Below are 23,369 nucleotides of genomic sequence, written 5' to 3'. Positions count from 1 at the left end.
CTTTGAGGGGTTCCCTACTGTTTGGCCCTTTGTTGTTTTTTTTCCCCTCTGGACCTCTTGCATGGCCTCGAGTGCAGGTTATGCCCAAGACTTGGGCCTTCAAACTCTGTCAGACCTGCCACAGGTCCTTTCCCCACAGTGACGGACATTCCAGCTGCCTTTATGGCTTGGGAGAAACCCACATTCCCTCTCAGTTTAAAATTTGCTTTGGATTTTAAAAAAAGGGTTTTTAAGATCTGAGGGAGGACGGACTTAAACTCCTCTGTATAGAGCACCCTCTCAGACTCACCGAACATTTATTTAGTAGAGGATCACTAGGCAACACTTTAATACCAAACTTTATTCAAATAGAAAAATGACTAGTTAAGCAAAGAGGCATGCAATTACCACTTCCACCACACTCCAATTATACAATACTTACACTCAAACAGGAACTCATGTATCAATGGCTGATCAGTCCACTGACCACAGAGTGCAGTACAACCTTAAAATCCTGGAACATAACGGTCCCCTTTTGATATTAATTGGAGCTCTCCCCAATTTAACAAAATGGCTCCTTTGATAATCCATTATAACACTAATTAACAATAAACTGCCCCTTGCCATAATTTTATTCTGCTATCTCCTCATTGGCTCTTTCCATTACACATTATTTAAATTAACATCTCCACCATTGTCCTTCCTATGCTATCAATACAGATAGCATTTAATGAAACATTGAAATCACTCACTGAAAACCTTGCTTAAACAGTTACAACCAAAACATAACAGCAGCATAACCCTGGGTCATGTTCTTTCTAACTTCTATTTTCTGTCATACCAAAGCCTAATTTCTACTTAATATATTTGATAGGCTACAAGTGGTGGCAGGTCTGCACCCCCATATACTCTTGTATTGGGGAACGAGGGTGTCTGAGGCGCAGGAGCGGACTCATGGACAGAGCTGACAAAATCTCAAATCAAGAGGGCATGGGCATGCAGATATCCTGACGTGGAGAACCCATAGGGGGACACGTCTTGAAGAACTCAGGTTACTGTACAAGATAAGTAACCTTTCCTTTCTGAGAGAGTTCTCAATTTGTGTGAAAACTTTCCCAAGGGCTTTCTCCCAGCCCTTCATCAAATTATATAATTAATGTTGAAACTGGTTTTTACGTTTACACACAACATTTATACAGCAGAGGGCAGGCCAGTCTCACTGTGAGCTTAGAGTTTATGGTCTGGTGGGTAAGGTTTGGCTAGCAGAAAGATTGGCTTACAGTACAAAGGTCTTATTAAATACACATGAAACTTGCAATTCACCACTCTGATGATAGGTATAAAAGCAGGGAATCACAGGGAGAAGGAGAGAGGTAGATAGAAGGGGATTAAAGCCTATTTAGGGAGAGCTGGAACCTCAAAAAAGACAGGGAGAGTTCAGACCTGACCACAGAGTGGACAGACAGATAGAGCAGCAGGGTGATGTTGGGGATAAGTGAGTTTTTAGTAACTCTGGTCATCTCTCTCTTTGTTGTGCAATTTCTGAAACTGAAGTGGGCATGTAGCAGGCTTCCTCCTGGACCAACTCCCCTCCCGCTCATCGGCACCATGTGGCAGATGGATTTCAAACGCCAGCATGAGACTCTCATTAAGGTATTGTGAGTGTGTGTCCAAATATAACCAAGTAAATGATAAAATTAGCAAAAGGCGGCACATAAGGCACTTCTGCGTGCTAAATAACATTTCATCTGGCTTGTGCATGGGATAGTAAACGATGGCCATAAATTCCATTACCTGTTAGTGATGAAAGTGTGAATTTAATGACATCTGCTGAGCAGAAGATTGAATGAGAACGAAGTATTCCTGACTCAGCAAAAAGAATTGACTTAAAGGGGGGGTCCCCAAACCCTGGTAGGTCATGAGTGGGCTCCTAAATATATATGTAACTACCTAGATAAAGTGAGATGATATTTTGAGGTGCTGAGCTCCCCCAAGTCCTGCTGACGTCAATGGGAGCTGCAGGTGTTAAATACGGATTTATTGAGGCACTTAGACAATTTCAGCCTCAATCTATTCAACTGTCGCCTGGTTTCCTTCAGTATTTCTTGCTACATTTGCTCATATCCAAAGTATTTGTTTCTGGGATGGCTATGCTCCTTCCCAGCTCAATTCTTTGCTGAAGCCTTAATGCTCAGTAGGTGGCATTGCATTCACTTCTACGGTAAGAACCTGGAACACACCCAATTTCATCAGGCAGAAGGAAGGAGCATTGCGAGACAGAAAGATCTTTTTCAAACACCAACAACAGAAATTATTGCAAAGAGAGAGGCAGCAAATGACCAGCTGCCTTAGGCAGAAATTTGCCCTTTATACAAGTTCTGGAGTGAATGTCCCTTTATAACATGCCAAGAGATCTGGTTGCTTTAAAGGATTCGGAAAACAGGGGCAGGTGAGAGGAATGACTAGATGACCTCCTGAGGTCTCTTCCAACCCTAATCTTCTAGGATTCTGATGGGGAAATAAATTAATGGGGATGTTTCTGGGCACTGGGCTGTTTGTAATTTGCCGTTAGCTCTAAAGGAGAAAATGATATGCTTATTAGTGAGTTCAGAGGTAGGTCACTGCAAGGGGCACTTAGGAAGACTGAGATGCATGAGATTGCCCAGCATTATCGCATATAACTAACCCTGATAAACTGTGACTCCAAGGGACAATAATAAATCTCCCAAGCTTGTCAGTTACCACCTTTATTCGGTGTGTTTTATATGCAATGTTTACACACAAGGTATTAGAAGAGACACCACAGAATTGTCCCCTTAATTGGAAGGCACAAGCCATTCTACTCCTGGGGACGTCTGTCCATCATGAGGTGAAACTCACCTGTAGGTAATTCTAATCCCATTCCGTACAAGACATTTAAATAGCATCCCCATGACACAGCTGCTGAGACATCCTGTTGGATGAGAGAGTATGGTCTTATCTCAGTCAGCTATGAGGCTTTTCTGACTTTAGCTCGTCTTTCGCCATGGTTCTGGGTTTCACTACAAATGTTTCTACAGCACCCCCTCCCACCCCCAAGAGAGCATCCTGGAGTAAGCTGGGCAGTTGATTCATTGTGTACAGTTTTTCTGACTTGTGGTTTTCTGGCACTGATGATGTCTCTAGTTGGCACAGATTTACGGCAACATCTTCACCTTGTGGATGGGACATATTCCTATCATCATACTGAATGGATTCCCAACTGTGAAGGATGGCCTGACTGTCCACCCTGAAGACGTCTCTGGCCGGCCAACAACCCCTTTCTTTCGGAAAACGGCCGGAGGAAAGGGTAACATTTTCTTTCCTTATTAACTATACAGAAAAAGTAAGTTCACATGATCCTTTAAGTGCGGCTGCTCCCTGCTTCCATAGTCATCTCCCCATGGGAATGCTGCTGCAAACAGTTAAAATCACTACAAAAGTGACTTTTCTGATACTAATCAATGAGGCAAACAGCCACTGAATAGAATGGAGGAGCAAAATCCTGACTAATAAGTTTGTTTGAAGCATCAGCCAGGAATGTGAACATCAGCTGGCATTACTCCCATTGTACATATGCTTTACACAGTACTAGTTTTGTCATAGTCATCTAATGTGATGGCTTTTTAACCTGGGCAGGATCTTCTCACCTGCTGGGCTTCAGGTCAGATCCCTGCACTGTCATTCAAACACAACCATTCTTGCCCTTTTATTCATGCCTTGCACTGCAGCAAATCTCACCCCACGAAATTCCCCTCCTCTCTAGAATTCCTGGTGTGGGTTCCCAGCTGTAGAATTACATGGTTTTGTATTACAAATGATTTACGAAAACTGCATCCTGAGTTTTTGAAGCCCCACTTTCTATTTCTCTTATAAGATCAACAAAACCCTCGACATCAAGTACTTTTCTGAAGTTGTCACAAGCCTTATCACATCTGTGGCCAGATAAAGGAGTTCAGCTAGGAGTCACATTCTTCTGCATTTACCTCTCCTGTTAGAAAATTTATTTTAGATTTAACTGTTACTATGTGAAGGATTTTGCTTTATATAAACAACAATTCTCAATGGCCTCAGGTATTATTTTCACAAGTGGTCACACCTGGAAGCAGCAGAGACGCTTTGGGCTGATGACCCTACGGAACCTGGGGCTGGGCAAGAAAGGCCTGGAGCACCGAATCCAAGAGGAGGCCCGTCACCTGGTGGAGTACTTTATGAATGAGAGAGGTACATCATTGCCAGCATAGCTGGGCCTTTTCACTTCCAGACGCATGTCTCTGTCATGCCAGCAAGAGGAGAGAATTCCAGGCCACAGATGGCTAGATATGGGCGGAGTTAATACCAGTGCTTTATGTTAAGATAAATCTGAACACACATAAGTGAGGCTCTAAAGTAGCCAGGAACTAGAGCCCTGCAGCGGGACTGGGATCCCGCCAGACCTGCAGGACCTGCTGCCACAATAGCGGGAGTGAGTGGGAGTGAGTATTGCAGGGCAGGAGCAGAATTAAACGTCGTCCTGCGCAGGGCTCTACCAGGAACCAATCCATGAATAACTTCACAGGTCATAACCAACACTTTGAATTTTAGCTGAAACTAAGCTGGAGTCCAGTACTAGCTATGGAGCATATGTGGGACGTGCTCCTTGTAAGACCCACTGCTAAGGAAGTGGTTCAGCACCAGCTGATATTTCTGGAGCCTTCAATTATAGCCCTATTCATAGGTTCATATATTCCGGTGCCAGAAGGGACCATTATGATCTTCTAGTCGGACCTTCTGTATAAAATAAGACGCTGAACTTTCCCAAAATAATTTTATTTGAACTAGAGCAGAGCTTTTAAGCTTTTAAAAAAAATCCAATCTTGATTTAAAAATTGCCATGGTGGAGAATCAACCCTGAACCGTGGTAAATTGTTCCAGTGGTTAATTACCCTCGCTGTTTAAAAAAAAACAAAAAACCTCTTATTTCCCGTCTGAATTTTTCTAGCTTCAACTTTCAACTGTTGGATCTTGTTATACCTTTGTCTGCTAGTTTGAAGAGCCTGTTATTACATCTTTGTTCCTCATCTAGGTACTTACAGATTGTAACCAAGTCACCCCTTAACCTTCTTTGTTAAGATAAACAGATTGAGCTCTTTGAGTCTATCACTACAAGGCAGGTTTTCTAATCCTTGAGTCATTTTTGTGGCTCTTCTCTCAACTCTCTCCAATTTATCAACATCTTTCTTGAATTGTGGCCACGAGAACTGGCCATGGGATTCCAGCAACAGTAGCCCTAGTGCCAAATACAAAGGTAAAACAACCTCTCTGCTCCTACTCAAGGTTCCCCTGTTTATGCATCCCAGGATCACATTAGTCCTTTTGGCCACAGCATTGCACTGGGAGCTCATGTTCAGCTGATTATCCACCACAACCCCTCAATCTTTTTCACAGTCACTGCTTCCCAGGATAGAGCCCCCCATCCTGTAAGTATGGCCTGCATCCTTTGTTCCCAGATGTATACGTTTACGTTTCACTATGTTAAAACGCATATGGTTTGCGTGCACTTCCCTTCCCAAATGATCATGACCTGTCTTCATTATTCACCACTCCCCCAATCTTTGTCATCTACAAACTTCATGAGGAATGGTTTTTTTTTTCTAGTCATGTTAAATAACGTAGGGCCAAGAACCAATGCCAGTTGCACCCCACTAGAAAAACACACGCTCAGTGACGATTTCCCATTTACAGTTACATTTTGAGACCTATCAATTAGCCATTTTTATAGCCGTTTAATGTGTGCTGTGTTAATTTTGTATCGTTCCTATTTTTTAACCAAACTGTCATGCAATACCAAGTCAAATGGCTTACAGAATTCTAAGTTTATTACATCAACACTAATACCTTTAGCAAACTACACTTGTAATCTCATCAGAAAAAGATATCAAGTTAATTTGACAGGATCTATTTTCCCTAAACCTGTGTTGATTGACATTAATTATATTATTCTCCTTTAATTCTTTATTAATCAAGTCCTGTATTAGCTGCTCCCCTTTCTTGCCTGATATCTATGGGTTCAATGTCAGAGTGACAGACACATAATTGCCTGCCCTTTTAAAATATTGGTACAACATTAGCATTCTCCCACTCTTCTGAAACTTCCCCAGTGTTCCAAGTGCTATTGAAAATCAACATTAATGGTCCAGTGAGCTCCTCAGCCAGCTCTCTTAGAAGTCTTGGATGCAGATTATCAAGACCTCTGACTTAAAAATGTCTGACTTTCACAGCTGCTACTTAACATTCTCCTGAGTTACTGTTGGAATGGAAAATGTTTCATCATCATATATGACTACATCTTCTCATTTCCCACCCCCCAATACAGAACAAAAATATTAGCTGAATACTTCTGCCTTTTCTGCATTATTATTGACAACCCTACCATTTCCATCGAGCAGTGGATCAATACCATGAAGAGTGCAGTTCAGTAATCCATCCGAGAAGTGATCACGCCCTGTATGAATGCAGGGAGGGCAGACTATGACAGGGCACAGTCACAGGCTCCTTACTAGCTTTACAACAGCTGACAACATAAAAAAGCAGCCTTGACTATTGCTGGACCTGCTCATTCAAACACAGCAGGTGATCCAGCAGGACCTCAAACCTGAGGACTTTTCCAGCAAAAAGTTGGCCAAACCTTTCCTATCGGGCATCATTACCACCAACTGGTCTGGGTTTAGAGGCAGACAGCTGGGGGCTGCCGAAGCACCTTTGAAAATCAGACCACAATTAGTTTGGTGTCTAAATATGGAGTTAGGAACCTACTTATATCAAACTCATTTTGGGCAATGAGTCCATCGAGAGTGCTTGACCCCCCAGTTCCACAGAATCAAACCCATTCAAACTGAGAAAGCCCTGCTGCCTCTCCCCCTCCCTCTTCAGTGGCCTGCGCAGGATTCCTCTCTCAGTAGGGGGAGGGAGGAGCAGTGTTGGAAACGTTAATGTGAATTCTGATCACTATTTTTGCAGGAGATCCCCTGGATCCTTCTTTCCCCATCATCCATTCGGTCTCAAACGTGATTGCGGCTGTGATGTTTGGCCATCGCTTTTCCACTGAGGACAAAAATTTCCACCAGCTGATTGAAAGCAATGATTATTTGGTCAACTTTGGAGGCAGCATCACCGAGATGGTGAGTACGTACAAGCGCTTCTCATTATTTTATCAGTATCCAAAGCAAGCGAGGTTTCTCACCCAACAAAGAAGGAAGTGAGATCTCTACATTGAGGAATTTACTATATATTATACAGTTAGTGAGGGCTGGTGTACAACATGCCGGATTAAAGAAGGTTTCAGGTTTTTGGAGTAAATGGAATCTTAGGCTTTGTCTATGCTGCACTTTTGTTGGTAAACTTGTGTCGTTCAGGGGCGTGAAACCCCCACGCCCCCGAACGACACAAGTTTTACTGATGAAAAGCGCTGGTGTGGACAGTGCTTTCTTCCACCGACAAAGCGACCGCTTCTCGTTGGGGGAGGGTTTATTGTGTCGGTGGGAGAGCGCTCTCTTGCCGCCAAAGAGCGGCTACGCTGGGCACCTTTTAGTGGCCCGGCTGCAGCAGCACAGCTGTGTCGCTAAAAGGTGCATAGTGTAGACACAGCCTTAGCTGGCTAACTCCAGGTAGCCATCTTTTTATCAAACCGTCAGTGCCCAGCCTCCCCTCCTGGATACCTTGGTACGGGGTCTCTTCAGCACTCATCGTATGCTGCAGTCTGAAGACCTGAAGCACACCCAGATGTTACACCCCGCATGCCTATGACAGTCTCACTGATTTGTCTTAGGCTGAGACGAGGCCTGAAGCTTCAACATGTAGAAAACTACATGAAAATTCATAGAAAAATTCAGACTTGGGCATTGGGCCAGCTTCTAGGGCGTGGGTGCCATTATCTCAGGCTGGATGAAGGGCTTCTGACCTCTAACAGGCAGGCCATGTCAGTGCTCTCGCATGGAGCCAATAGCAGCTGGCCTTGGATTGCCTCCTTCTTGGGAACCTTCTCTCTTCTCCCAGCCTGTCTTCCATCCCAGATGCAAGTTCTCAGCTGGTCATACAGATAGGAATTGGCAGAGAATCACGGTAGCCATTGGCATGGTGGTTCAGGGACAAATTGGTGCAAAGCCGAGAGCAGCTCTGTCTGGAGATGCTGACTGGCAGTGAGATGCTGTTGGCTCATAGGCAAAGGTGGGCTCCTCCTTGTGTTTATCAAGAAAGCAGAAACCAAAATTCAACTTCCTCTTTGAGGCGGCCTCTGCATATTCCCATTGGTGCAGAAGTCCCCAAACTGTGGGGTGTGCCCCCGTAGGGGGGAATGGAGGAATATTAGGGGGCACCGCTGGGGCCCAGGCCAGCTCCCACGGGGGGTGGGGTAGGAGCACCACCCTGCTCCACTCCTGGCCCCAACCCTGGGTGTTGGCTTCACTCCCAGCCCTGCGCCCAGCTGTGGCCCATCCCCCCTCCTGGAGCCGCATCCCTGCTCCTGGCCCCGGCTCTAGGGAGGGGGGGGCGCAGACAAGGGTAAGGGGGGACATGAGGTATCGCTGCATTAGTGGGATGAAGCTGCCTGTGGCTTCCAGTCTCTTTTAGGGTACATCTGTAATGCCTGCTTCTTTCGGCATCATGTAGGGTGTGTGACGGGTTGGGTCACAGAAACCCCCTTGGGACTGACACCTGATGTGCTGAGACTACCCATGAGCCCATTTTCCCTGGCAGCTTGGGACGTCAGAACCCTGCCTTGTTGAGCCAGACATGCCAGCCTGCTACAAACACAGACCCAGGTCTGAACCACATCCCCCAAAGCTGTAGGCTTTAACTGAAAACCACTTAGCAGGTACTCCTGTCTCCAGCACCCAGATACCCAGTTCCCAATGGGGTTCAAACCCCAAATAAATCCGTTTTACTCTGTATAAAGTTTATGCAAGGTAAACTCATAAATTGTCCGCCCTCTATAATACTGATAGAGAGATATGCACAGCTGTTTGCTCCCCAGGTGTGAATTACTTACTCTGGGTCAATTAATAAGCAAAAGTGATTTTCTTAAGTATAAAAAGTAGGATTTAAGTGGTTACAAGTAATAACAGACAGAACAAAGTAAGTTGCCACGCAAAATAAAATAAAACACGCAAGTCTAAGCCTAATACAGTAGGAAACTGAATACAGATGAAATCTCACCCACAGAAATGTTCCAATAAGCTTTCGCAGACTGGACTCCTTCCTAGTCTGGGTCCAGCAATCACTCACACCCCCGTAGTTACTGTCCTTTGTTCCAGTTTAGGTGGTAGCTAGGGGATTTCTCACGACTGCCGCCTCCTTTGTTCTGGTCTACCCACTTTTATAGCTTCGGCCCAAGGTGGGAATCTTTTGTCTCTCTCTTTTCTAAACGGAAAAGCACCATATTTAAGATGGATTTCAGTATTAGGTGACATGGTCACATGTCCCTGTAAGACCTCATTCTTCATTACCCACAGGCTGGCCCCCACGTCCACAAGAAGGCTTGCAGATAAATAAACCATCTACAGCCAATTGTCCTAGTCAATGGGTGCCATCAAGATTCTAAACCACCATTAATGGCCCACCCTTTGCATCATTACAATAGGACCTCAGAGTTATATTTCATATTTCTAGTTTCAGATATAAAAATGATACATTCATACAAATAGGACGAACACACTCAGTAGATTATAAGCTTTGTAACGATACCTTACAAGAGACCTTTTGCATGAAGCATATTCCAGTTACATTATATTCACACTCATTAGCATATTTTTATAAAATCCTATGGAGTGCAACGTCACAGGGTGCATACGAGCATAGCCCCCCTTGCATGGGTAAGAATAGCAGTGTCTCTGGTGAAGGCCCAGTTTAGGGCAGCAGAGTAAAGACACACCTGAAAAGCATGGGTCTGTATGCAGCGCCCAAGCCTTGCCTCCCCATGTACACTGCTGTTTTTAGCAGTGTGGTGTCCCACTGCCTCCCTGCAGCTGGAGCCTTTCCCCGCTGCAGGGAAAGACTGGCTATGGGGAAGGACTTGGGCTGCTCCCTGCAGGGAAAGACGCTGGCAGCAAGGTAAGGCTCTTGCAGGGGCGAGCTGCTGAAGTTAGGGAGGCTACTCATTTGGTTTGGAACTGGACAGTCCTCTTTTGGGGTGATCTGTCCCCCATCTGGTACTATGACCAAATTGGACATGGTTTGTCCAGTATCGGATGGGGGATGCCATTTTTAAGAGTGTGCCACTCTGCCCCCTCTGGCATGACCTTGCATGCATGGTGTGTTTGAGGTCACACCCGTGGGGGCTGGGTGCACTTACAGATGGCACTGCCTCCCATACAGGGTAACTCCCAGATGCACTGTGCGTGTGAGGTCATGCCAGCTGGGGTGGGGTCACACCAACGGGGCTGGGCCCACACCATTCCCAGAAGTACCGGAACGTCCAGTATTCTGGGCCTGTGTGAGTGATGACACTGAAGCCTTCCCCCACTGCTTCCCTGATGCCAGAGCCTTTCACCCACACGTCTAGCTACAGCATTGGGTTTCCAAGGTATAAAGAGGGCAGTGATTCCATCCACCCATCCATCCGTTAGTTCGTTCGGAACAGGCAGTGAACCCAGATTGCACTCAGTGGCCTTGGCATGTCCCTTGTCAGTTTTTCTTGGCCCCTTTGGGGACTTATTTTTGTTTTTTCTTACTTAGATTGTCAGCTAGTCGATCGCCTTTTCTGGGTTTTTTTAAAAAAAGGGAGTGCAAAGAAAGCCCTGAGGGTTCCCATATGCTGTGGGCATTGCCTAGATCCACCTCAGGTCCAGTAGGCTCAGTCTGACACTGTGATGCTCCAGTACTGATTTAGGAGATCTGCTTGTCAAAGTAGTTCTGTGCCAGTCTTTATCAGTCCTGAAACCTCTTCTTGCTCCTGAAGGAAAAGCAAAAGCAGTTCTTCAACAGAGCAAGATGCACAGTTCCTGGAGAAACTCCTCCCCCTCTGTCTGCAGCCTGGCTGTTGATCCACCCTCAGCAGCCATCTCCCTAGGATGACTAGATTGCCAGTGTGAAAAATTGGGACACCTTTTTTTTTTTTTTTTTTTGGGTGGGGGGAGGGAATATAGTTGCCTATAAAAGACAAAGCCCCCAATATTGAGACTGTCCTGATATTATCAGGACATCCGGTCGCTTTACATCTTCCTGCCCCTTATAATTGCTCCAGGATGGAGACCCATCACTTTTGACTTCCACCGCGCTTCTGACCATCATAAGTGTAGCAGTCTCCATCACAATTGACTTTTGCCCCTACTTAATGTTACTGGGCTAATTTCCTGTAGGTATCAGATTAGAAGTGGGCCTTCAGAATATGATAGCCCTATGGACTACCTTGGGGAAGGTATCCTGTATGTAAGAGGTGACATGAAAGAAAGCATGAGGGCTGCTTTGGGAGAAGCCGATAAACCGGTGGTTGAGGCTGGCGTTGCTAGCAGAGGCAGATAACATGATAATAGACAGGAGTGGATCAGTAGGGAGGAGTAAAGTTGAAAAGGGCCTTGAATCCTCCCGTCACTTGTGTGACCACAAGAGGGGGCAGAACCTGATCCCCGGACTTCAGGAACACGTTCAGTGCCTCTGGAAAGCTTGCTAGAAAAATCAATTCCAAATGGACTGACATGTAAGTGAAGTATAGCAAGCAAAAATGAACGGCGATGCATTGAGGTGCAGAGAAATATCTAATGGGGTGCTGCAAAGAGCAGCGTTCCATCTTGTTCCATGTACTCTTTGTTAAAGATCTAAACAAAAGATTTTAAGTACACATTACCTTTGTAGATTATACAAAGGGGAGTGTTGAGAAAGCAAGCAGATAATACAGGGGGCTGGGGGTGGCAAGATTGGTGATATGGGCAAGACTGATAAACTGACATTAAATACAAGGTTTCAGAGTAGCTTATGCTCAAATAAATTTGTTAGTCTCTAAGGTGCCACCAGTCCTCCTTTTCTTTTTATTAAATACAAGCAAATTTGTCAAGGAAAAAATACAATATCTAGTATTTAATCAGAGTCAGAAAGCTGAAAAGCAGAAATGACTGAAAGAACTCGAGGTGCTAACAAACAGCAGGAATTAGTTTCCAGCTGGCAGTAGGATATCGTGGCAGAAATGACTCTCTGGCCCCATAGGGCTTTTTCGGTCAGAGCAGAGGAAGCAGACAGCTGACGCAGAGCCTCTCTTTCTGAATCTGTCTCTGTTTACACTCAAAGGGTTCTCCTCCCTAGACTCTAGGGTTACGTTTTCCAAACGTTATACAATGGAGTTTTAGCCATATGTCCGAGTAATACCAACTGGAGTCCTGAGGCTGAAATCCCCGCACATGATGCTGAAAATGTACCCTGCTGAGTAATTAACTCACTGATCTCACTGGCTAAATTTCACCTGGATATTTTAACATTTTGAGAGACCCACCATGAATTTGTTAAAAGCAACGAATGAAAGCATCTCACTTGTGCCTCTCTCACAGCTGTATGATATTTTCCCCTGGTTCATGAATCATCTCCCAGGCGCTCACCAGAAGGCATTCTATTGCCAAGAGTTTCTCCGGTCTTTTGCAAGGAAGGAGCTCAGAAGCCACCAAGAGAGTGGGTCACCAGACGAACCCCAGGATTTCATTGATTTCTACCTGGCTCAGATAGACAAAGTAAGTGTCTGTGCTGTATATGACGACTGTGCTTTTGGGGCTTCACTGCTGTCCTCTGGTATAAACACACACTTCCCCAGGATAAGATGGGAAAGAACCCTCTGAAATGTTTCATTTGATTTTACGGTTCTAATCTCCTCCCATTGAAGTCATTACTTTTTTGGAAGTAGGATCAAGTTCTTTGATTTTATAGACAATCTGTGAAGAGTTTATTTTAAAAAAATTCCAAGACCCTAATATTATGTGAATGTAGACTTAGAAATGATGACCCAAACAAATTGCCATGGAGACCAGGGTGATATCAAAGTAATGGGAAAAAAGCAAACAGGTGGTAAGGAGATTTTAAAAGATGGAAGAGAGCAATGACAGTAAGTGTAATTTAAACCCTTAATAATATCATGGAATTAACAGTAAGGAGAAAGATATGCTGCAGTCAGTGCTCAGAGACATCAGTACTGGGAGTAGTAAATAGAATGGGGATTTAAAATATACATCGTACTAGACAAACGTCATTGTTCTTTTTGAATGAATCACAAAACTATTGGATTCAAGGAACACGTTGGATCAAATATTTGATACGATTGAGAAAAGGCCTCATGAACTTTCACTTGAAAATGAAAATGTTGTTGGCTACAACAGCACTGCACATGGAAAACAATGCCTAGCAGGGTTGGAAATAGGCCCTATCACATGGAGAAAAAACTGATGGAAAGATCCTAAACAAGTTCACTTTTGCACTGCCTTACAGAAGTGAGCGAATAATTGATATTGTTTGGTTTGGGGGCCAAACCGAAAACTCTGGGGGGGAAAAAAATCCATTTAGGCTGAAAAAGAAATGAAAACCTGAAAACAAAAATTATTTTTGGGTTGAATGAAACATTTTATTCGACACAAAATGGTTTATTTTTCAGTTTTTCATTTTGTTTTGGGATGTTTTGCACCCTTTAAAATTAATATAACTAGTTTTCAAAACAAAAAGTCAAAATATCTAGACCATCCTTCATTTTCTTGTCTTTTTTCCCCCCTCCCCCTCCCCCCCCCCCCCCCGTTTCTTTCTTTGGCTGAAACTTTTCACCAAATTTGACCTGAATTCACAAATAGTTTTGGTGCCCAAAAAGATCCATTTGTCAGCAAAATTACTATCTGGAAAAAAAATATCTTTTTTGGCCAGATCTACTTTTTTATTATTACCACAGCACCGAGGAGGCCTCACTATCTACCCCAACTAGGGACCATTTTCTAATCGGTCAGCGTGTCAGGCCTCGAATAGAATGTCTCCCTCTGTGAGGCACTGCCAGTCACATCCAACCATGCCCCCAGTTCCTCTTCCCTGCCTTTTACCACCCAAGAAAGTCAGAGATATAATTCGCTGGTCATAGCACAGATATCCCCCCAGCACTTCACGAAATTCATGAGCTTCCTCTGGATTCAAGTCAAATAGAGGAGACTCTGCATTTGTATTTTTGAGCCCTATCAAGTTCTGAATTTGAACAATGTTAACTGCAAAATAATTAGACAAATCCTGGCACTGTGAGATTCTGCCAGCAGATGCAAACAACCCAACTAAACCGCCCAGGACTATCTGTCACACAGAACAGTTCAGATGAGCAGGATTTTGCAACTCGTATGCTGGAAGCAAAGAAACTTTTCTTCACCTCTTGCTTGAGTGACAGGGCATGGCGTGTGGAAACGATGAAGGAGCATGGAGGGATGAAATCCTCATTCCTGTTTCTCAGTGTTCTTTTAAAAATACAGGTTTTTTTTGTTTTGTAAAGTTATAGACATTGCACACTGCTGGGCATCAAAACAGTACAGAGTGACCCTCATTATTACCCAGATTGTCCTACCTTCTGCACCCTAACCTCAAACCTCTGACTGTCACCTGCAGAGCAAAGCTGACCCTGATTCTACCTTTGATGAAGACAACCTGGTCCAGACTATTTTCGACCTTTTCTTGGCAGGCACAGAAACCACAACCACCACCATGCGCTGGGCAGTGCTTTATATGGTGGCTTACCCAGACATCCAAGGTGAGGGGGTGCACCATACATAAGATCGTGCATTTATGTAGAAAGTACCCACTTCTGCCCAATTTTATTAGGTGATTGTAAGTCTAAAACTGGCAGTTGGTGGCTGCAGCTCCAAGATGGGTCCCTGATATAGAAGCAGGTGCCTGGACTGAGATTTGAGTCAGCCCGCTTTGATTTCTGACCTCCCACTGCCCCTTGCTTCTTAGAGATGTAGGGTTTTCCACAGTTTGTGTCTGGTTCTCAAGCCAAGCTCTATCACCTTTCCACAAGATACTGGTGCTTCATTCAGATAAACTCAGACGTCCAAATAAACCACAAAGTCCCAACGCAAACAAACTTCACTCACTTGGGGCTTCTTCTTCCCAGTGGTTCCCTGAGCCACAAGTATCTAAACATTTTTTCCCTCCTTGGGATTCCTTCTCCAGCCATCTGACTTTATACACGGGTTCTCTCAAGGTCCTTTGAAGAGACTGTCAGTAATCATGTCACCCTCTCTCTCTGTTATGAAGGAAGGGAGCTACTTATATACGCTGCCTCCTTCCCAGCATGCCTTGCAACACAGTCTAACTCTCAGGTGTCCCTCTGGGCCACAAGTCCTAATGTGTGTTGGTGCTGCCAGGAACAGGGTAATGCTGGTGTGGAGGCCTCCTTTAGAGGAACATGCTATTGTAGTTATGGTCCTCAATGAGGACATGCCCCTGGCCGGGGACGTGCTTTCAGAGTTGTTAGCTGGTAAAGATGTCTTTGTGATTGCGCAAATGCGGGACTTTTAATTCACTAAACGCTAGTGTCCCCTACAGCACTTGCAGATGGTACTTCCCAAGTATCTCTCTCAGTTATTGCTGCTCAGTCCCTTCCATCTTCACTTCCAGGCAGAGGTGATGTGTGGGTGGGGCCTGGGGGGATAAGGGGTCACATGCCCCCCACCCTCAGATTTGCTGTTTGGCTTGTACTGAGCATGCTCAGTAACACTGCTAAAGCTGGCTGCCCTCACTCCTTCTCCCCCACCCACTATTGGCAGGCACAGGTCATCTCTGCCTCCAGGATGGAACACCAACTTGCATTTCATTCACACTGTTATGCCGGAGGGTGTTGGTAGCTGCCAGCAAGTGTGGCTTTGATCTATAGGCAATCACAGACCTTGCTGAGGCTGCTGGGTGTGCCAGCTGCCTTTCCTTTTGGCCAACTGAAAGAAGCACATTAAACGCCTTTATGGAGTCAGATAGCTGAAACAAGAGAAGTCACTGCCCAAAGCACTGGCCACATGGAACAGCAGAGCAAGAATTAATTCTGGGTGAATAAGAGGGGATTCCTGGGAACTGATTGAACATGTGGAGGTTGGTGCATTGATTGGCTTGTGTCTGTGGGCTTTTGTCAGAAGCAGAAAGCAGTGAGAAAAGCCAGGAGAAATCGGAGAGCAATGGTAAAAGCATGGCCTGGAGTGGATGCAAAGAAAGAGCTTCTTTTGGTCAGAGTGCTGGAGTGGTCAGAGTGCTGGCAGGGAAGGCAAGCGTGGAAATTATGAGCAAGGGAAACTGCCTCTGGTTTGATCCTACGTGTTCAGGGAAACAGGACTTGGTGTACATTACTTGCAAATCTACAGGATTGCACCAAAGAAATACCGTATTTGTATAATCAGCTACTCCTAATGGAAACGACCAGCGAGGCCCTGCACACTGGCTATCTGCTCAAGCCAAAGGGCAATGCTATGAAGCCCTCTCATCCTTCATTTATAAACAGGAACATCATACAGATGCATGGCCAAAAGGGGGGGCCTTGAATCCTTTGGCTGCCATTCTATATCCCAGCTATTGCTTTCATCTTGCAAGGATGCTTCTTTACTTTACATCTGTGAATGTCATTGCACTTTGCTAGCACTAGAGGTCTCCTGTTTCCAGCTAAGATAATGTCTTGATTGCTCTACATTTTGAATTCCTGCTCTGCTAAGCTATACTCCCAGCTGATCCCACTTCACATAAAACTGTGTTGTTCTCTCAGTACCTGAAATAAACTGTATGGGACAGGTGCTGGGCACGGCATAGAAACAGGAGTCTAATCTGTGAAACAAAGCTAGAGAAAGCTTTCCCTGTGCAGCAGCCTTGTTCCTGGCTGCCTCAGAAGCAAACATCATAGAATCGTGGGACTGGAAGGGACCTCAAGAGGTCATCTAGTCCAGTCTCCTACACAGTGCACTCATGGCCATGAGTAGTTACTGAGGGTGCTGCCCCCACCATCAGTCTTTCTCTCAGAGAAAAGAAAGGGAAAAGCTCTTTACTAGGGCCAAATTTGGCCCTGACACTGGGTTTCAGCCATGTGTTGTCTGGGTCTCTGTGGAATGTGCTGATAATCTCTCCCAGTTAGTTGCTACATCTGTCCTGCTGGCAGGGCTTTCCCCTCGCACTAATGTTAACCCAGCAATAAAGGAGAGATTCAAATAAGATTCCAGCCAGGGAAAAGAAAAGGCTCCATGATTAGGGTGACCAGATGTCCTGATATTATCGGGACCGTCCCAATATTAGGGGCTTTGTCTTATATAGGCAACTATACCTATCCCCGACCCCGAAAAGAAAAGTGTCCCAATTTTTCATGCTTGCTGTCTGGTCACCCTATCCGGGATATAGAGACACACACACACACACTCTCTCTCTCTCCCCAAAATATGTATCCTTAATGTTTCTCTTTAGAGAAAGTCCAGAAGGAGCTGGACGCTGTGCTGGGTCCCTCCAAATTAATCAGTTACGAGGATCGGAAGGAACTGCCGTTCACCTACGCCGTGGTCCATGAGATCCAGCGCTACAGCAGCATCGTTGCCGTGGGAGTTCCTAGAGAATGTGTAAAAGACACCGTGCTGCAGGGCTTTCCCATTGAAAAGGTACAGAGCCATTCTCTATCTTTATAGCCCTTCCTTCCATCAGAGGGCCAATGTACCAGGAATCCAACTAATTGGTGTGTCCACATATACAGTGAACCTGATTCTCTTTTGCTTTACAGCTCCTTCGCTTTCTTCCAACACCTAAATAATAAAGCTTATGGATGAGGTCACTGGGAAATATCTCTGACTTTAGGGAGTTCCTCAAACATTACAGAATCAGCAAAGAGCTCGGGGTGACCCCTCTTGAAGTCTGCTGTGATTTGGCTATTCTCAGGTGCCAGTAATGTCCCTTAGGGGCCTTGGCAACATTATGCTTTGGGCAGAGCCAAGAATAGGGAAAGCTCAAAGATGACTTTAAGCCACCTTTAATTCCCCCTCCTACATCCTACCTGATGTGTTTCTTGGCCAGAAAGAAGGCTTGGACTGTGTATCTCTTCTCCATTTATAAATCTCACACTGAATGTCCTTGCTTTTCAAATTCTGTATCAGCCCATTGAACTCTTGTCAGTGTCTTGCTGTTTTAACATCAGAAAAATATAACTTTGTCAATTTAAAGCAATGGCTTAAAAATGTTAAACATTACTCTTTTTGTTTCCATTGAGGAGTCAATATTAAAGCAGGGAGGATTCTGGTTACAAGACTTTTGCACTGGGCTCTCTGTTGCTGGTGTTTCCAGCAACATGACTGCTGTCATCAGATTCAAAAGGGCAAATAGAAATGTATTGTCCAGCAGACTCCCAATTTGTTCCTGAGGACACAGGGTTTTCTCTAGGTGACCTTCCACGCAAGGTAATAAATGAAAATTAAAAACTGTCTGTCCTTACCTATCTGTCTGATGGACAGACACCGAACTGAGTCAAATTTTCCCTTGCAGGGCACCATTATTCTCCCAAATTTAACCTCCGCCTTGTTTGACCCTGAGCAATGGGAGACGCCTCGACAGTTCAACCCAAATCACTTCCTGGATCAGGATGGAAATTTTGTGAACAAAGAAGCTTTCTTAGCATTCTCAGCAGGTAAGAGCATTGACAGGTAAAAGCAGGGCCGTCCTTAGGCATACGCCGCATATGCAGCTGCATAGGGCCAGAAATTTGGGGCACCACCGGGACAGGGTGTGCTGCAGCCTCCATAGGCAGGGGCCATATTCACAGAGCCAAATGCACCAGCCCGGCGCATTCTGCATGAGGGATAGGATACGGGGGTCTCTGCAGGGAACTGTGACTCTCCATCGCTGTGAGGTGGGCCGGGTGGCTCGGTATCCTTAGCTGCCTCGTCTCTCCCCCTCCCCAGGCTACCGCAGCTGCTCCGTATGAAGCTCAGTGTGTGTCAGCAAGGGGGAGGGGATTTTTTCTGGGGGTCTGCGGGCCCCAGTTTAATAATACTGCTTAGGGCCCCATAAATCCTAAGGACAGTCCTGGGTATAAGCTTCTTATTGCAGGGGTGGACAAACTTTTTGGCCCTAGGGCCACATTGGGTCCTGAAATTGTATGGAGGGCCGGGTAGGGAAGGCTGGGGGAGGCTATGCCTCCCCAAACAGCGAGGCGTGGCCTGGCCCCTGCACCCATTCCAGCCCCCGAGAACTCCCACCCCCATACAACCCCCCCTGCTCCACACCCCGAGACCCCTGTCTAGTGATGAGCTGCCAAAATCTTAACAATGTGTTCCTTCCTCACCCCACGAGGGGGTCATTGCCCACCCCCGCCCCCTGGGACTCCTGCCCCATCCAACCCCCCCGCGTTCCTTGACGCCCCCCCCCCCAGGACCCCGGCCTCATCCACCCCCTTCCCCTGTCCCCTGACTGCCCCCAGAACCGGGCAGGAGGGTCTTGTGGGCCACCGTATGGATACCCACCCCATCCCTAAGAGCCAGAGGCACCTGCCGGGGGGCAAGAGGGGGAGTCCCGGCGGTGCTTACCTGGGGCAGCTCCCAGGAAGCATCCGGCAGGTCCCTCTGGCTCCTAGGGGTGGGCGAGCGTAGCTGGGGGGGAGCAGGGGGAGCGGCTGCTCCCCCCACTGATCACATCAAAAGTGGCGCCTTAGGTGCCGACTCCCTGGATGCTCCGGGGCTGGAGCACCCACGGGGAAAATTTGGTGGGTGCAGAGCACCCACCGGCAGCTCCCTGCCCTGCACCCGGCCCCAGCTCACCTCCGCCCCTGAACGCGCCGCCCCGCTCTGCTTCTCCGCACCGCCCCCCCGCTTCCCGCGAATCAGCTGTTCGGCGGAAAGCTGGGGAGGGCTGAGAAGCAGGCCGTGGCTTCACACTCAAGCCGAGGGTGGCGGAGGTGAGCTGGGGCGGGGAGCCCCTTGCATCCCCCCCCCACGGGTTACCTGCTGCAACGTGGGCGGCCCTCCTCACGCCCCCCCCCCCCCCCCCCGCCCCAGCTCCCCTCCGCCTCCCTGGGCCTGAGCGGGAAGCTGCGGCCTGCTTCTCCGCCTGCCCCGGCTTCCCGCGCGAACAGCTGATTTGCGGGAAGCCTGGGGGGGCAGAGAAGCAGGGCAGGGCAGCGCGTTCAGGGGAGGAGGCGGAGCGGAGGTGAGCTCGGGGTGGGGAGCTGCCGGTGGGTGCTCTGCACCCACCACATTTTCCCCTTGGGTGCCCCAGGGCTGGAGCACCCATGGAGTCGGCGCCTAAGGCGCCACTTTTGGCCGGTTAAATTTAGAACCCCTTTTAGAACTGGTTCTCCCTCGCGGAACAGCTGGTTCTAAAAGGGCTTCTAAATTTAACAACCGGTTCTAGGGAGCCGGCTCCAGCTCACCACTGCCCCTGTCCCTATCCAATCTCCCCTGCTCCCCACCCCCTATCCAACCCTCCCTGCTCTCCCTGCCCCAAGTTACCTGTGGGGTGGGGGAAAGGGGGGCTCAGGCCTTTCCCTGTGCTTTTCCCCTGCTCGTTTGGCTGCTCTTCCTGGCAGTCGGGCAGGACTCGCTCCCTGTCTGGGCTTGGGGATGGGAGCCAAGCATGCTGGAGGTGGAGGGGGGCCCTGGCTTGCTCTGCCCCTGTCCCTGGTAGTAGGGCCCAGGCCCCTTGACCGCCCCTCCGCAAGCTCCCCTGGTCCTTGCCTCTTCCCCCAGCCAGAACTCCCCCTGGCCGCTCCGCCCTGGAGCCCCAGGGGCTAGCCTCCGCCCCGCTCACCATGCTGCAGGGGAGTTGGGCTGGCTCCTCTGCAAGCCTGTCCTGACCCCACACCCTGGCAGGAGCTCAGGGGCCAGAGGGAAGGGTCCTGCGGGCCGGATGTGGCCTGCCGGCCGTAGTTTGCCCCCCTCTGTCTTAGTGGGTTTGATTGTGAGGGGTGAATTAATGGATTAGCAATGGGACCCTGCTAACCTTCAGACCTCATAATTTACACAAAAACCAGCCGTCTCACCCCATTTCTCAGCAAAGATTTAATTACAGAATGCTAGCTGGACCATTGGTCTGGCCTCGTATGGCCGTTTTTATCTTACTAATACTAAAATGAGAATTGTCAAAACAAAGGAAGGTGATGGATTTGAATTGTTCAGTTGGTAATCTGCAAAAATCATTATTCTGCATTGGATTTCCCAATCATGAACACAAAGTAGTATAATTCTATTGCATTTAGAAATCAGAAGGCAATAAATAGGATCCTCAACCGTACAGTAACAGTTATGTGGAAAATGACCTTATCTCCTGTTCCTACATGGTTACTCAACAGCTGTTTGTTTCAGAGCCAGAATATATGGAGCTGCATGTGCACAGACCTACCCTCAGATCTTGAGAACTTCTGATGTACTAAATGCCTTCACTTTACACAGATGGTGTTTTTCTTCCACCAGGGAGAAGTAGGATTTTGCCAGCTTTGAGCTTTGACCATATCGGATACACAAGGATTAGAATACATTCAATCCAATTGTAATTCATATTTTCAAATGAAAAAAAACCCAATCCCTCCCCTCCCCCCCCATCACTGTCCCTTTGTTCTTACAGGGCACCGTGTGTGTTTGGGGGAGCAGCTGGCAAAGACTGAGCTCTTCATCTTCTTCACCAACTTGCTGCGGGTGTTCTCATTCAGGCTACCAGAGGGAGTGAAGGAAACCAACACCGAGTTCATTCTGGGGGGTACATTGCAGCCTCATCCCTATAAGATCTGTGCTGTTCCTCGCTAGGCTGCAGCACCCCCCAAAGCACGGGAGGAGCTATTAGGCAGGCACGCATGCCGTTGTGAATTTCCACCTTGTACCTCTTCCCCTCTTTCTACTTCCAGCTTTGACGACAGTATCGGTTCAGGCCAGTGGAGCCAATTTCTCAATCTGTTAGACCAACGGTGTCCAATCCATTCGCCGCTAGCCACATGTGACTAATAGGCTATGGAATTGTGGCGAATGCATGTGGCTTTTTTATAATGTGGCTCATAAGAAAAATTCAGAACCACAAGAGTGGCTAGCCGTGTGGCTAGCACCGACCTTCTATTGGGCCCCGCTGTGTTAGACCTTGGGAAATTAATCTGCAAACCGCTGCCACTTCCTTATTGGTCTGTGCCCAGGCTTTCCGTTTAATAGATTGCAGAGAGAGAAAATGTAAAACAAGGAATTCCAGAGTCAGGCTTTAGTTGGGTGGACCAGAAATGTGTTAGATGCGTCGCACTGAAGTTGGAGTTGTGGCGGCAGGAGAGAGAGGAGGGGAAAGGAGGGACATATTACGGTCTGTTACCAGGTTTAGCTTTATTCAGCAAGTTCTTAGCCACAGCTGTAATCTCTGCCAGAGGCTGAGACATCTGATCTGCTGCCCTGATTGTGTCTTATGCAGTGAACACGCAACCCTGAGAGTCATCTCCAAACTGAAGTGAGCTGTAGCCCACGGAAGCTTATGCTCAAATAAATTGGTTAGTCTCTAAGGTGCCACAAGTCCTCCTGTTCTTTTTGCAGATACAGACTGACCTGGCTGCGACTCTGAAACATCTCCAAACTGGTAGTGCTGCCACTGAAAACCTTTCCCTCTCTCCACTGTTCGTTTTGTACATGGATTCTAATGAAAGGCAGATTGTTGCTTACCAGTACTGCAAGCAATTTCCCATGAATACTCCTTTGAATTTTTCATGAATCTGCTTTAGCTGGTTTTGCACCTTTTGGTGGTTGCTTTTCACAGATGATGTAGTGAATAAGTTGACTGGCAAGAATGACAAAGCCGTTAATTTTAGGTAAGTGTTGCAGAGTATCCACTGAGCGTGAATTTCACGTTCATAATCACAGGTATTAGCATCGGAAACCTGATCCTGAAAGTGAACTCTTGCTGAGTCAGTGATCAGAGACATCCCATGTAACCTATTGTCATGTTGTCACAGTCTCCTGAAGTCAGGCAGGTCTCTAGTGCTGTGTGTGTCCCCCTCACCCACTCAACAGGGCAAGAACACTCCTGGGATTCAGCGCTTCCTGGGTCTGGCCTCAGAGCATTCAGCCCCCTTGTTCACAACGTAACTTCCTGCAGTGAGCCCACCTGGAAGGCACATCTGAGGAGGCCTTACATGCCCCCCAAAGGGATCACGCAACCCAGCTTGGCGGTCAGCAGTGACTCCCAGCCAGCTTTGTAAAACAAGTGTTTATTATTCGACGGGAACACAGCGTAGAACAGATCTTGTTAGCCCGGAAAGCAGGAAGTTACAGCAAAGTCTATCTGCGGGGAGGAAGGGGAATCCAGAGCTCTGGGCTCTCCCCACTGAGTCCCAAACCAGGAGCCAGCCTCAGTCAGGACCAGCTGCCCTGCCTCCTTCCTTTGTCTCTTCCCCGGGTAAACAGGTTGCCTGGCCTCTCACTTTGTTCTCCAAC

General features: G+C 47.1%; 1 protein-coding gene across 1 annotated transcript; it reads left to right on the top strand.

The window, feature by feature from the left end:
* Positions 1-322: 322 nt before the first annotated feature.
* LOC125643150 (cytochrome P450 2J6-like) lies at positions 323-22,451 on the top strand. Its single transcript, XM_048865335.2, has 9 exons — positions 323-1,632; positions 3,145-3,307; positions 4,072-4,221; positions 6,997-7,157; positions 12,510-12,686; positions 14,575-14,716; positions 17,401-17,588; positions 18,463-18,604; positions 21,535-22,451. The coding sequence occupies exons 1-9, from the start codon at positions 1,462-1,464 to the stop codon at positions 21,711-21,713; spliced, it is 1,473 nt and encodes a 490-aa protein (XP_048721292.1). The 5' UTR covers positions 323-1,461; the 3' UTR covers positions 21,714-22,451.
* Positions 22,452-23,369: the final 918 nt, after the last annotated feature.

The sequence above is a fragment of the Caretta caretta genome, chromosome 9 (assembly GCF_965140235.1).
Source record: "Caretta caretta isolate rCarCar2 chromosome 9, rCarCar1.hap1, whole genome shotgun sequence".
In the NCBI taxonomy this organism is placed as follows: domain Eukaryota; kingdom Metazoa; phylum Chordata; order Testudines; family Cheloniidae; genus Caretta; species Caretta caretta.
Note: the sequence above shows the minus strand (reverse complement) of the source record. Positions and strands in the feature narration are given on the sequence as shown.